At 34.0% G+C, this 14,202-nt stretch overlaps 3 protein-coding genes across 5 annotated transcripts in view; 2 read left to right on the forward strand and 1 right to left on the reverse strand.

Annotated features, from left to right (window-relative positions):
• LOC116173592 (GTP-binding protein Di-Ras1) overlaps positions 1-14,202 on the forward strand; it is a 47,940-nt gene that overhangs the window by 11,571 nt on the left and 22,167 nt on the right. The gene's annotated exons all lie outside the window — the stretch shown is intronic.
• Positions 3,096-3,758, reverse strand: LOC116173595. Of its 2 annotated transcripts, none has more exons than XR_004145958.1 (2): positions 3,671-3,758; positions 3,096-3,614 (listed from the first exon to the last, which is right to left on the reverse strand). XR_004145958.1 is itself a non-coding variant. In XM_031491213.1 (2 exons), exons 1-2 carry the CDS (start codon positions 3,706-3,708, stop codon positions 3,256-3,258), a joined length of 408 nt encoding a protein of 135 aa, XP_031347073.1. In that variant the 5' UTR covers positions 3,709-3,758; the 3' UTR covers positions 3,096-3,255. The 2 variants fall into 2 exon arrangements, 1 of the variants encoding a protein (XP_031347073.1); XM_031491213.1 differs by having other exon boundaries at positions 3,096-3,625.
• LOC116173577 (carboxypeptidase B-like) lies at positions 12,150-13,687 on the forward strand. Its single transcript, XM_031491162.1, has 4 exons — positions 12,150-12,446; positions 12,504-12,594; positions 12,650-12,955; positions 13,006-13,687. Exons 1-4 carry the CDS (start codon positions 12,169-12,171, stop codon positions 13,567-13,569), a joined length of 1,239 nt encoding a protein of 412 aa, XP_031347022.1. The 5' UTR covers positions 12,150-12,168; the 3' UTR covers positions 13,570-13,687.

The following is a 14,202-nucleotide window of genomic DNA, read 5'->3' on the forward strand; positions in this document are numbered from 1 at the left end:
CATTTTAATACAAAAAAATATACACAAAAACCCGCTTGACATTTACACTTTTGACGTTTCCATTGATGTAGAATAGTCATTATTAGAAATACAGCAAAGTGACACGATTAAAAGTTTCAGACATTTTAATGTTTAACGTGATGAACATACCAATTTCCTTCTATATTTTACAATTTTTGAGTTATACAAACTGTAATTTTTTTAAATAGTAGTCATAGTTGGCTTTGAAATTTTTAAAAAGTGCATTTTTTTCTGTTTACGATATAAGATTCATTGTACTTACTTTGACAAATAAACATACAGAACTGTTTGTATTATTGAAAGGTAGGTAAATAAAAAGAGTTTACCATGGAAAACAACATCTAGTGAGACAAGTAATAGTGTAACTGTAGCACATTTAACATATTTAAGGGCCATTTTCGAAAATTCACTAGGAAAATTAAATTAACAATTATATTCAATACACTATTATAAGTAGATCGTATCATGCCATGGAAAACAATAAATAAACAAAATACTGCTCTTTATTGTTGAAGACCTCAAAGAAAACTTGGATTTAATGTTTGGTGCGGAATTATTGGATCACGAATTCTTGGACCTTTAATTTACGATGAAAATTGGACAGGCCCACGTTATCTTTATTTGCCATCAAATGAATTTCAAGATATGTACGATGGGTTAGATTTGGAAACACGACGTAATTTACGCTAGTTTCAGCACAACGGTGCCCCGCCGCACAAACAACTGAAAGTACGAGAGCACCTAAACCAACTAATTCCAAAGTCATGGATAGGTAGGAACGGGTCGGCCCTTTGGACTTGATTGACCCGCACATATTTTATTCCATTGAGCTTCCTTACTAGAGTTACAAATACTTGAGCTGTTTCATATGAATTGTAATTCTCTTTTTCCTTACGCAATAAGTGTATACGTATATGTATGTACATTTTATAAATGGAAGTTGAAAACACACGTGATCGGAATTTCAAAATTAGGCTTGAGATTGGAAATCTGTACGAAGGTAGAGTAGATAATCAAACGGCAATATAGAAGTAAATAAATCATTGACAAATCTATTTGAAAATCTTTGGAAATTTTGTTAGGAATAAAAGGTTCTCGCACCGCAATAGCTGATTTTCAGAAATGGTAACCCAAAAAATTTACTCCAGTGATTGCATATAATTAAAGCCCCTTCTAATTATATCAGTGGTCACCTCAATAAAGAGTAAATTACACTGTATAGTAAACATCTGCCACTTACCACAGAATGCGGCGTGCTTTTTTTAAGGACGTGGGTAAATGAGAATAAATTGTATGCATAATTACATTCGGCTCGGGCAAAGAACAACCTGCTTTCAATCCGCCGATGCTTTAAAAGTGTAAATAACCACCCAGTGCTTTAAGAAAGTAATTTCGTGCGCCACTATTGCTACAAAAGGGTCTCCTGGCACGAAACTTTCATCTACGCTCGAATAAATATTGGATCTAGTAATTCACAGTATTGGGATAGAATTGGAAAACTAGATGGGGACTGAAATCAAATCGAAATCTACAGGTAATATAAAATCAAGTAGTAATACATATACCCCAACCGTTTATAAGGGAATAAAATTATGGATCGTTCCTTTAATTATAATTTGTAATACAATTTTGATGAGTGTGTTCGTGTGTAATTATGGTAATTCACTAACTTCCAAATTGTTAGAGGTGGATACCGATATGTTCTCATCCGATAGAAGAGTCACATATCTAGGGATATTTCGCATCTCCATTAAAACGTGATACTAGGAGATTAAGTTAATACGTCGATCACAATGTAGCCGTATTAATTAAGGGAAAATTGAGATGGTTGACCTACCCATCTTCATCGAATCCGCAATTTAACGGGCGTCAAAGGGATTAAACTGGTTTTGTAGATCCCTTGCCCGAGACGTAGGTACCTACTAACTTGGATCATTGAATAAAAATTTATTCAATGCTTGGATCGAAATCTTATACGAGTAGGTATATGAAGTAGTAAAATTCCCATTTTGTCTTGATAATAATTATAAATTCTCGTAAAGGTTAGATAAGCAACGAAAATCGATTCGGCCATTTAATTTTTCAATATTTGTACAAAAGCATGGATTTAATTGAAAAAGAAAGGAGAGAGCAAATTAAAAGCCAATTTTCACGGGATAAAAATTTAATTACGGCATGTTGATGAAATCTTAGAGCATTCCAATACGTAGGCGTTCAATAATTAGAATTACCTCTCCAACATAAAATTATGAGCGTTTTATAAACTCTAGAATATAAAAGCCACGGTTGATTGGCTGATTTACATACCCTATAAAATGTACCTACCTAATCCGAACGACAAAAAAATACGTGAACGCAAAGGAATTGTTTACGCTTGAAACGTATTTTTACCATTAATGCCAACTTGCTTTCTCCATTTTACTGTAGTGCTAGTTACCGAATAATTGTTTGCTTAACAAAGAAAACACTTGAAAAATAAATAAGATCCTCAAAACTTTGCAGTTTTCACGTTTTGGTTAATGAAGGCTCTGCAAAATTATAACCCTCAACGTAATTGACGTACCACAAGCGATAGCAACTTTAGAGAAGAGGTTTCCTTTTTGTGACTTACAGCATATTTCCCTAACTATTCTGTTCTATTATTTATTTCAAACACTTGAAAAACCACATCAATAGTTATTTTTAGTACAAATGAGTAAAGGCAGTATTTTTACTCTGATGCTCTAGATTTGAACACACGACGGAGCGGAGCAAACGAGTGTCATCTCTTTAGTAAATTTCATCAAATGTCCAAGTCCACTTTAAAAAAAATGTTTGTCCGTCTGTATGTACGTACGTACGTTGGTAATTTTGTGAGGTAACGGCTAGATGAATTTTGTTCAAATTTTGGATATATGTCTAGGCATACGGAAACGAAAAATAACCAGCCGGATTTTTGGAATAATTTTGGAGCGCCGCAACGGCATTTAACTTTTTTTTCAAATAATAACGCAAAATTTTATTAAATTATAATTTTTCTGTGTACAACCTAAAAACATTTTGCTAAGTTTTGCTTTTGCTTTAATTTCCTTCCATCCAAATCGGCACGTTTTTGTTCCTGCCGACTCTTGTACCACAAGATAACCTCCTCGCAAAATTGGGCATTTGTCTATTGAATAAGGTATACATATGATGTATAGTAATTATTTATTTATGAATATATCGTTAAATTTTTATTTTGGGTGCGTGCACTTTTTAACGAAGGGCACTATAATATTCCCCCATTTTCGTTTTAGCTTTTACAAAGGCTTGCATGACGGAATTCATTAATTTCTCAAGAACTGATAAACTTTCGCTAAATCGAATAACAGCTCTAACGTTGTTTGTAACATCCACATGGGTTTCGGTGATTGTAATTTCACTATGAGCCACACAATAGGTTGGTCCTGGTAAAAGACTTGAAAATCTTACTGGATTGTATTTGACATCAACACAGTCAATTGTATGACCGTTAAATTCAAAGGAAGGTCCAAATTCGTTGCATAATTGCATCAGATGCGCGTTCTGGAATTCAAGAAATTCGATCGCGTCGAAACACGCCACAAGGCAATTCACTAAAATTGATCTAGAGTAGAGTCACAGAAATTGCATTAAGAAATTCACTGCTTACAATCTCTTATCTCTACACGAGTAAACGTTGTCGCACATTATGATATTAAGACGAAAGTCACGACAAATTACAAATTTCGGTAATTCAAAAAAAGTAATGACATGTGAGAACTTGATTATAATATTTAAAAGGATATGCTGCATTTCAAGGGTGCATGGGTCGCAAAAACCGTCCCTATCTTTAAAAACGGCTGCGGGCTGAAATACAGTGCAGTCTCAACCCAAATAGCACACACGGTACAGTCATGTGATAAAATTGTCGTTAAATACTCGTACATAAAACAGGTAAAGTGGCATATATTAAGTAGTAGGGTTTCGTTAATACGAACTCCAAAAATTTCAGAGGGTTCATGTTTTCGAGATTGTTCACACTACCGAAGGCATATAAAATATTTATTTTTATAATATAACGAGTAATCAAAACTGAGTGGCAGTCGCAACGCCGCACGATTTCCTATGCACACAATAATTCCAAAGGTGACTCCCGACAGGAACTCTTTTTTGATCACATAATACAGTATGTGCCATTTTGTAAATTATGAAAATAAACACGTGCGTTCACCGCTGCACTTGCTACAAAAATGACTAATAAGCTACTGAAACAGTTGCAAGCAATTCTGAACCTGCAAAATGTACTGTTCACATTACTGAGAGTATACGTTGCTCACACTACAGAGAAGTCAATAGGAATGTTTTGTTGTTCACATTACTGAATGTGCGAATGTTCACATAAACGCGAGTCTACTGTATATGCATACAGTGAAACGGCAGTAGACACCTATGATTACAAGGGTAGAAGAAAATTGTTTGTCCCAGTTTATCTAACTTAAAATGTTAAATGATCTCAGATATATTTTCTCTAATTACTTTTTATTGCGTAAAATTTGAGACGTACCATACCACAACTGCCACTATTAATACCTCCGAGAAACAAAGCACTTATTTAATTTCTAAAATGGCGGTTACGTCAGTCCCCGGAATGCAAAAAGGGCATTTTAATGTGTTCTGCGACGAAATCAATACAGCACAACTTTATGCGGTGTAAATTTCCAATTATCACGCTTTGGTAATCTAAATCGCTTTGAAAAGTGAAAATTGAAAAGCCTAAAATGTTGAGATGTAGGTAATCAGTTTTTTGAAAGTCAATGTAATGGAAACATTTCTTTTATATGCAAGGATGTATCGAAAAAACTATGAATCTAGTGCAGGTACCTATGTTTACCATCAATTTTGATACAAAGTTTCCACTATAATTTTCACCTATATGAAGTTAGTCTGTTGTCTGTTGCAGCGCGACATTTTACAGTGTCTAATTAGGTTATACGACTGTAGATTGGTAATTGAGTAGGTACTCCTAACTTGTCTATTAACTACTTGGTAGCAAGATAATTTAAATCTTCTCGATTACAAGAAAATGCATGTGCGCAGTAACAACAAATTCAGTCCTGTAAAGTGGTGCCTATGTACTTTAAATTTAACCGTCATATTTCCGTCTTATAACGCACAGACTCCTTTACTTTCATCTTATGTGAAGTGAGGCCTAATTTAGCGACAACATCTACAAAGGACATATTTTGTGCAACTAAAAAGAATTTTAGAAATACTTTTTAATTTAGTAAATTGCTTTTTACTGAAACAAATTATGGGCCATGAAAGCTTCAAACCGTGGATTTTACTTTACTTTATTTAGCCTTATTACTTTTTATTCTCGCTGTTATTTGCTTTTTCATCTCAATAATCACTATTTGCAGCAATTACTTTGAAGCGAGTATAGAATCGAGGTTTTGTAAACGCTGGAAAAGATTATTTTCTGCTATTATTCCAAAGGGTTAGACATAACACAGTTTAGACATAGTGTGCGTGCGAAAAAACTGTAAGTACTTGTAAATCTTTATGCAGTAAATATGTGAATACAGCAAGAAGCATTGACCGTTGCCAGGAAACTCCCTTCAGCGTCCGTGGAAACTGAACAATTGAAAAATCCCATGTTCGGTATAATAAAAGATTTCGTGTAGCGTCGATACATTAAATGGAAATAATTACCGTCCATAATTAAAATACAATTATTTCAAATAAACGTATCTGTTGGTAACTGATTTTTCAAAATTGATGCGGAAATGTTCATCCAACCAGCTTGCTCTACATTTTTGTGTTATGACTTTTTTGCATATTTTCAACTGTACAACTGAACGTTTAGTTCAGAACCTAATCATCTTCATTGTTCTTCACTTCTTGTACCAGTTATGCCGTAGTTATAAAATGATGTGCGATGAAAGTGGTAATCAGCATGATGCTAGGGAACGTTCTGCTTTAAATTCGCTTTAATTTTTAAAGGTATTCTCTTGAGGATTCAAAATGTAAAGGTAGAAGGTTCGTTAGACGGTAACTAGATATTTATATTACTGAGTCACGGAGGCAGTGCAAGACGTATATAAAAAATAAAATGCAAAGAAATGTTTTAATATTTACTAAACTCCAATAGCGGAAACGGAGTAAAACGTTGAAACGGTTTAATTTGTTAGTGTAGTGTAGATATAAAGAACTTTATCTGCAATGTTATTACATAATCTTGTATTGTCAGCTTGGGATTACTTTCGAGTCAAATCGTTAAATGGCAATTCTTTTTATATTTATTCCTGGTTTTAAACGTTTTAGCACATTGACTGTACGTTCTTATATTCTATCCCATGTCCTGGCATTAACAAATATATCACATTGGGAACACCAGATGTAATTTATACTATTAATAACAGAGGTTATAATATAATAATCGAAAACCAATACAGAAAAGAAATGTAAGGGAAGATCATTTAACTTTCTAGGAGCTCATTTCACATAAGATAAATACAAGCCGGGTTTCAATAAAAACTAAAAGAATAAAAGGATAGGTACTCAGTTCATTTTAAACTTTCACTTTTTGAAGTTTAAATTTTGTTAATAGCACGTTTTATTTCAGTAGTGGAGGTTTTTACAGTCACAACTCGCAAATTTATTGACTGGTCATCCATTTATTGCGAATTTGTAGCCCATGCAGGTTGATGCCTGAAGTAAGTTGTATTCGGACTTGTTAGGGCTATCAAACTTATGCCCAGACGTCAAGGGGTTGAAGAAGTTTAAAACTGAACTGTAGGGTGAAATAAGTCGGGGATTGAGGACCGCGATTTCAATTTCACTTAGTAAAGTGGTGTAATTTTCAAAACCTTCTTGACCTTCCCAATACCGGGTACTTTTTAAAACGCTTATAACACTACCAGGTGGGGCCAATTCTGATCCCAGTGATTATTCTAGTGATATACTAAGAATTGGTGATTTTTGTAAGAGTACAGTACAACTGTTTACTTGAAAAAGACATCTTGACCACCGAAGGTCACAATTAGGCTCAATATGGATGCCGATGCCGCAAGCGGCATCTTTGTTAGCGAATATATACCGGGTGAATATTTTAAAACCGAACATAGGCAATTAACACGGAAAAAACGTTTTTTGCAGATCGTTGCTCCCCATGTTAACTTAAAGGGTTATATTGACACCAGTCAAAAGAAGATTTTTTTCTCATTCTAGTGATATACGAGTTAGTTTATTTTCAGGTGTATTTCTCATTATTTTATCAAAAATTCGGCAATAAATCCCATTAGCAAAATCATGTTAAGCCATGGAAATTTCCTAAAGAATTGAAATAGGTTTTCACACAGACGGAGACGCTCATTAAAATGTACGGAAAACAAATATCGCGTAGGTACTAGAGTAAATATTTCCGCTGTAAAAGTTGTTTATTATAAATACTTTTTCCTCGATGAACCGCATTTTACAAAAAAATTAATGCCAGTTGTCATAAACTGATATTGATTTCGACGTTTAAATCTGCTTTTGGTCTTACTATGTAGTCATGGCTTAACATGATTTAGGTACGTGGATTTATTGCCGAATTTTGATAAAATAGGAGAAATACACCTGAAAATGAACTAGTTCGTATATCATTACTTAAACGAGGAAAAAAATCTTCTTTCGATTGGTGTCACTATAAACCCTCTAAGTTAACACGGGGAGCAACTATCCACAAAAACCCTTTTTCCCATGTTAATTCCCTATGTTCGGTTTGGGAATATTCACCCGGTGTATTGTCATTCGCATAGGAGTTTTGTAATGATACACAAAACCTACGGTAGGATTGTTGATCCCCTGTAGCGCTAACTTTTAAGGGTGCGTTTGCACGCCATGGTGTAAGAAAAGTGAACTAAGAAGTATTTTTGAAATATTCGTTGCTTTGTGCTGCCATCCCGAATCCGCGATCCCTATTTGTACTTCGTTAGGTCGCTGACACTCGCATACATTCGTCTTGAGATAAAATTAAAAATAGTATTTTGCTTATCTTTGGTTACCACCTGTAACTGTAAATATCGTTCCGTAACTCTAAAAAGGGAATTTAGTGATCTTGCGAAATAAATTCTACCTAAAAATACTTATTTACCATAATATGCGGTTTTGTTCAGTAATTCAATTGAATGCCAATAACAGTGCCTATAGTAATTGTAATTCCTGAAATGCCATTCAAAGTTGGGTTATGTTATGGATTATGTTTACCTGATTTTCTATTAACTGCAAAATAACAAAAAAAAACCAGTACCTACCTAGGTAAGTAAAGTTGAGGATCTTTATTTTAATATAGTTCTATTAATGGATTGTTTTAGGCTATCCTTCGACTGTACACATTTCCGAAGATTGACTTCCGACACCGAGTACATTTTTTTCCGATTATCATTTTACCGAACGATGTCATTGCAGTGCGTTTATATAAGGCCATCGGTCACATCATGGTCAGAACACGGTGCGGTCAATTATTGTAACCGTGTATTTCTGTACTGTTCATGTTCTGACCGTAACCTGACCGATAATAATGTGAATCGGCCTTAAGGAATACTCAGCCTTTATGATCACAAAGGACAATCCACGCAATATTTTTAGGAAAACCAGATTTGCAAGTCAGCAATACTAACTCATAATTGAATGTTATTTGTTTGGGTGTGAAATCATATTTTGATATAATACCGATAACATTGAGATCCTTCACTCAACGATTGAATTATTCAATGCCGATAGTATGTAGTTCATTCAAATTATGGGAACCAAGATGGCATCCAATCGGTGGGGTTTCGTTATTATTAATAGTGCTTAAATTTAGTTGTAAGTGACGTGTACATTTATTATCGAATAAATATATAATCTTCAGTTACTGATTTCTTGCAGAGTTGTCTGATAGCACTTCCGAGGTGTAAATACCATCGTACAAGTCGACAGTGCTATTAGATAGCAACTTGGGCGAGAGTATTCTTGCCCATAAGTAGCGCTTCGTCTGGTAAACGTAAGCAGTATTAACACTGTATTATCAATTCAGAAACACCATCCCACATAACCTCTTTTTGTTGTAAGCTCTGAAATTTTTATATTAATTAATTATAACGTAGAGTGAAAAATCCCATGATCCTAAACTCAACGTTTATAAAGACTTCTTTTGCCAGTTTCCTAACCCAAATTTTGAATGTAGGTAACGTTAACCAGTGTAATTCCTACTTATGGTACGGTTTTTTGCTGGATACATTTTATCTGCATTAATAACCAACAAAGCCAATAAAGGAATAAGTTATACTGCTAAAAAATAGATACATTAATACATTCCAATAAGTACTCCACTTTAAATTTCCCGCTTTGTAAGAATAGTATACCGTAGCCATCTTAGTGGATACACGTTGAACTACACTGAGCACAGATTTCTTTTCTATAATTGTTTTACGAGTTATTTTCAAGTGTACGGAGTTCATACCGTTTGTGCTTTAGAAACCACATATTATCCATTTTTACATCACGTTTTATTCCTTATATGTTCAAGAATCTGGAGAAACAATTTATATTTCAAAAACTTCTTTGACCTTTGAATTATACACAAAAGATTGCCATTGCAATCTCACGTCTACTTTATACACTTTCAGAGAATGTGCTATGAGTTTTAGTGCAATATAAACTGTTCACTCATAATTTACATACATTTAAGAACAAGAAACAACAAACATTTCCCAAAAAAAATGTATACTTTTTAAAAACGGTATGAATTCCGTTAGGCATGTTTCCCATAAGAAAGCTATTGTGAGATAGGCAACACACAATACTGATAGCGCGCCCTTAATATCACATACGCATTTGCTATTTACTTAATAAGAATTATGTTTCACAGGTAGGTATACGTTTTCCCTAATTAAAAACTTAAAATATGAGTTTGTACTAAAAGTTTTGAAAGGAGTTTTTTGCACTTTCGTGAGACTCGTTGATTAATAAGGTTTCTACACTGTTGTTTTTTTGTAGGTATGTTTTGCAATAAGAAAAGTTATAATTAAATATATAAGCTTGCCGAATACCCTCTTCAGTTTCGAATTGAAACAATAAAGTAAGAGATAAAAAATTTAGGAACGTCTGTAATTTATTATGTTTAACTTAATGTTTCCATTACCTATCGAGGTACTTGTTGTATTTGAATTGAAGTATAGTAACGAATGAGAATGAGATTATTGGTTCGAATGGTTTTAAAAGCTTTGGAGGTACTTTACATACTGTATAATATACTAGAGGTTCCAGATAGAATAATTGCATGAGTTATTGAAAATGAAAGTTGAATGGGAAGGTTTGCAGTTTTGTGCGATTATAACACAGAAACTGAAAATATTCTGTTCTGTAAAACTATCACCTTATTAAAAACTATTGTGACACGTACCGGAAGTCCCTGATGAAAAATACGGTCTGGTTTTTCGGTTTTGTCATTTGCTTTGAGAATAATTCTATGTTGCGAACTTTTAATATTTAAACGGTGGATTTTATAATAAGTTGAAGCAGATAGGAATTAATAAAGTTCTCATACAGAATCTTTGAACTTTCTAATTTTAAAGTTGGCGGTGAGGCATAAAGAAGCGAAACTGGTTTAATTTGACTAGGTATACCTATGTGTAAATAAATTATTTGCACTTGCATTTTGTGAACTTTAAATAAGTAAATCATACACACTGTCTCAAAACGAGGAAAAGTTCACACTTCGCAGAGAAGTGGTGACTTGAGACGTAATATTCTCGATCTCTCTTGCATATAGATGCCTGGAAGAGTTAAAGAATATATTCCATTTTGTATTTTGTTTAATTAATGCCTTTTCCTAAAAACATTTTATTTATATGAGAAAATGAGATGTAGAGCCAGACCGAATGTCAATTCTTACGTATACTACTATGCGAACTTATGGAAGTGATCTGCACGACTGCACATGGTTAACGCAATTTCGCTCCAAGAATTTCAGTTACAAAGCCTTAACAACACAAGAAAATGATGAAATAGGTAAAAAAGTGATTTCGAGAACGAGAGCAGGTCCTCAATTCAATTTGCAGTTGTCTATCACATCTGTACAATAATTAAATATTCAGGAAAGGCAATTTTCTCGTAAAGTCTACTCATATTTCCATTTCAGCGAAATCATCTCCACCTTTTCACGTGAAATATAAGAATATAAAAAGTTTATAACTGTTCATTTATCAGTCGCGTTTTATGTGAGCTTTTGTTGTAAATTGCGTAACGGCACGATGAAAGATTTAAACTTTATAAAATTTATTAGCTAATCTTATGGATAAATGTTATGCTTGGAAGTATTTTTTCCAATATGAGATGCGCAGTCAAGAGTAGAGGAATTGAATTATTATCAATTTGTCTTTTAATATGGTACTTATACGGAAATATCAAATGTCAGAAGAGATTAGATCAGTATTTCAAGACAGGAAAGTATACGGCGTGTTAAGAAAACATTAATTCAATAGTAAATACGAGTACAATATCTAGTGTCTTTTAGTCGATTGCGATGCAAATTCCTGTTTTACCGGTGACAACGCGACCTCATCTTCCACCTCATTTGAAACTACTATAGTTCAGATGCACCCCTTATGTAACTTAGCAAATGTCAAGGTATGACTAGTACAGATTGTGTTGTAAAAATGAATTTATTCATAAAGAATATTAGTTATTATAAAAATGTCAGTTCATAACGTGCAAACCGGGTTTATGATTTTATTATTCTATTTTGAATTCACGTATAAACCCCTTCATATGTAGGTACATAATAAACTCTAATATTACAGGTGTATGAATAATTTATAGCAGTTTTAGTCTTTTACGTTCGCTTTACGGTTTTTAACGTATATTAAGATTGTAACGTAGACTGCAGTAAGTTAAAAAGTAAGGACTATACGTCACAGATTAACTACAAGTACTAAACTCTCAAGAAGTGTGTGAAGTATGAAGAGAACAATGGAATAGAGGAGTAGCTGGTGTTGCTATCCGGAATAATGTAATGACTATCCAAAATTTGAAGTTACACTTAAATGCATACTTAATTGACATACATCTAGCAATGAATGTATGGAGTGGAGAACCTTGATTGATAAGCAAATACCGCGAACATTTCACTCAGTAATCAATATGATTTTGAAATGTATAATCCTTCTTTTCTTAGGAACAGAAGTTTTTGCTGGAAAGGTTAAATATGAAAATTACAAAGTATACGCAATGACACCAAGCAATAATGATCATTTGGTACTGTTGGAAACTCTAGAAAATAATCAACATGTCAACATTTGGTTGAATCCGAAACGACTAAATGAAGTTCATACTATAATGGTTTCGCCCAACTACCAAAACACATTTGAAGAATTGTATAACGACCTTAGCCTTGAAGTGGTGATTAAAGACGTGGAATGGTAATTAAAATTTAATTAAAAGTTATTTTTGGTGTAGCGGTATCTTAACCATTTTAGTGCTATTAACGAAGAAAAAAGGAAAATACTGGAAGCAACCCCTTTAAACAGAGGTGAAGTGCGTTTTGACAGATACATGCGATACATTGAAGTAAGTCACTTTCATGTTGTCATTATAAAGTACCTAACCTACACCTATATTGTAGATTCAAAACTACCTTGAACGGATCGCACTACAGTACAAAGAAATCGTCAGTTTTGAGAATTATGGACTTTCCTATGAAAAAAGAAATTTAACCTTGGTTAAAATATCTACTGGGTTCGGCCTTGATAAACCAACTATACTAGTAGATGCTGGAATACATGCACGTGAGTGGTTGGCTCCAGCTCAAGCATTATACATAATAAACCAACTAATTAAAAATGGCGATAATCGAAGATTGATAGAAAATGTTAACTGGATCATCATTCCTCTAATCAATCCAGATGGATACGAATATACGCATACAACCGTAAGTCTGCGTTTTAACTCGCCAGATATAGCTTGTAACGAAATTTTTAGGATCGGTTATGGCGAAAAACTCGTTCAAAGGGGATCGTGTGCGATGGAGTAGACGCAAATCGAAATTTTGACTTCCACTGGTCGGAAGAAGGAGGTGACAGGGATGAATGTTCAGAAAACTACGCGGGTCCAAAAGCATTTTCAGAACCGGAAACTACCGCGCTTAGCAGAGTTATTTTAAAGTATGCAAGAAATACAAAGTTGTATCTCAGTATTCACACACCGCTTTTGGCTCTTTTACATCCATGGGGCTATACATCAGATTCGCCACCAAATAGAGACGAGTTACGTGATCTTGGATTAAGTGCATCTGATGCTATTTATGCCGTAAATGGGACTCGGTATAAGGTCGGAAGCTCCGTGGAGATTTTTACCCACACAGCGGGATCGAGTCGTGATTGGGCTTATGGTTTTGCTAACATCAGTCTTTCGTACACTGTTGAACTACCGCCGGGTCCACATAACGTTCATCAAATGCCTCCTGAAAACATTCTGAGGGTTGTTACCGAAACGTTCGAGGGAATAAAAGTTTTTCACAATTATGTTAACCATCGTCGCACTTAATCTACATATCATGAATTCTTGCCAAACTAATTAATGCGGTTATAATCAATGTGCGCGGCCTGAGTTACTTTGTCTTTAATTGAATAAATCACTTGGTTATTTCAATAATCCATTATAATCCATTTCTTATTCATCCTCGGCCTTTGTGTTGGATCACTCCAAATTCAACTTGATGCACTGTACTGTGACTAAAATATATATTTAGTGGTAATAGTTGGTTTATGAGCAGACCGAAGGCGGAGCGTACCCTTTTCACTCATCATAAGTCGGTTTCGTCGTCCAAAGGTTTTTTATTAATAACAGACAGAAGTAGCCAAGTAGGTAAAATAATAAATCTCACACCTCATGAATAATTCACCTCCATGTTGCTAAAATAACTGATGAATAATAAAACCTTTACCTAATAATTTGAATACACATTTCAACAGTATAATTATTTACCATAGTCATATTTTATTGGTGGAGTTTCACGTTCCACATAATTGCTGTTATTACTGTAGCAAACTGAGATGAACGGAAACTATTGACCTAAATGAACTTTTCTGTACATACTATCGGAAATAATTTAATGGAATATGGCGTTTATGTATTAGAACGGAAATAAAAAAATGCACACCGGATGATCGGAAATGA

Source organism: Photinus pyralis, unplaced genomic scaffold, assembly GCF_008802855.1.
Source record: "Photinus pyralis isolate 1611_PpyrPB1 unplaced genomic scaffold, Ppyr1.3 Ppyr1.4_LG6, whole genome shotgun sequence".
NCBI lineage: Eukaryota > Metazoa > Arthropoda > Insecta > Coleoptera > Lampyridae > Photinus > Photinus pyralis.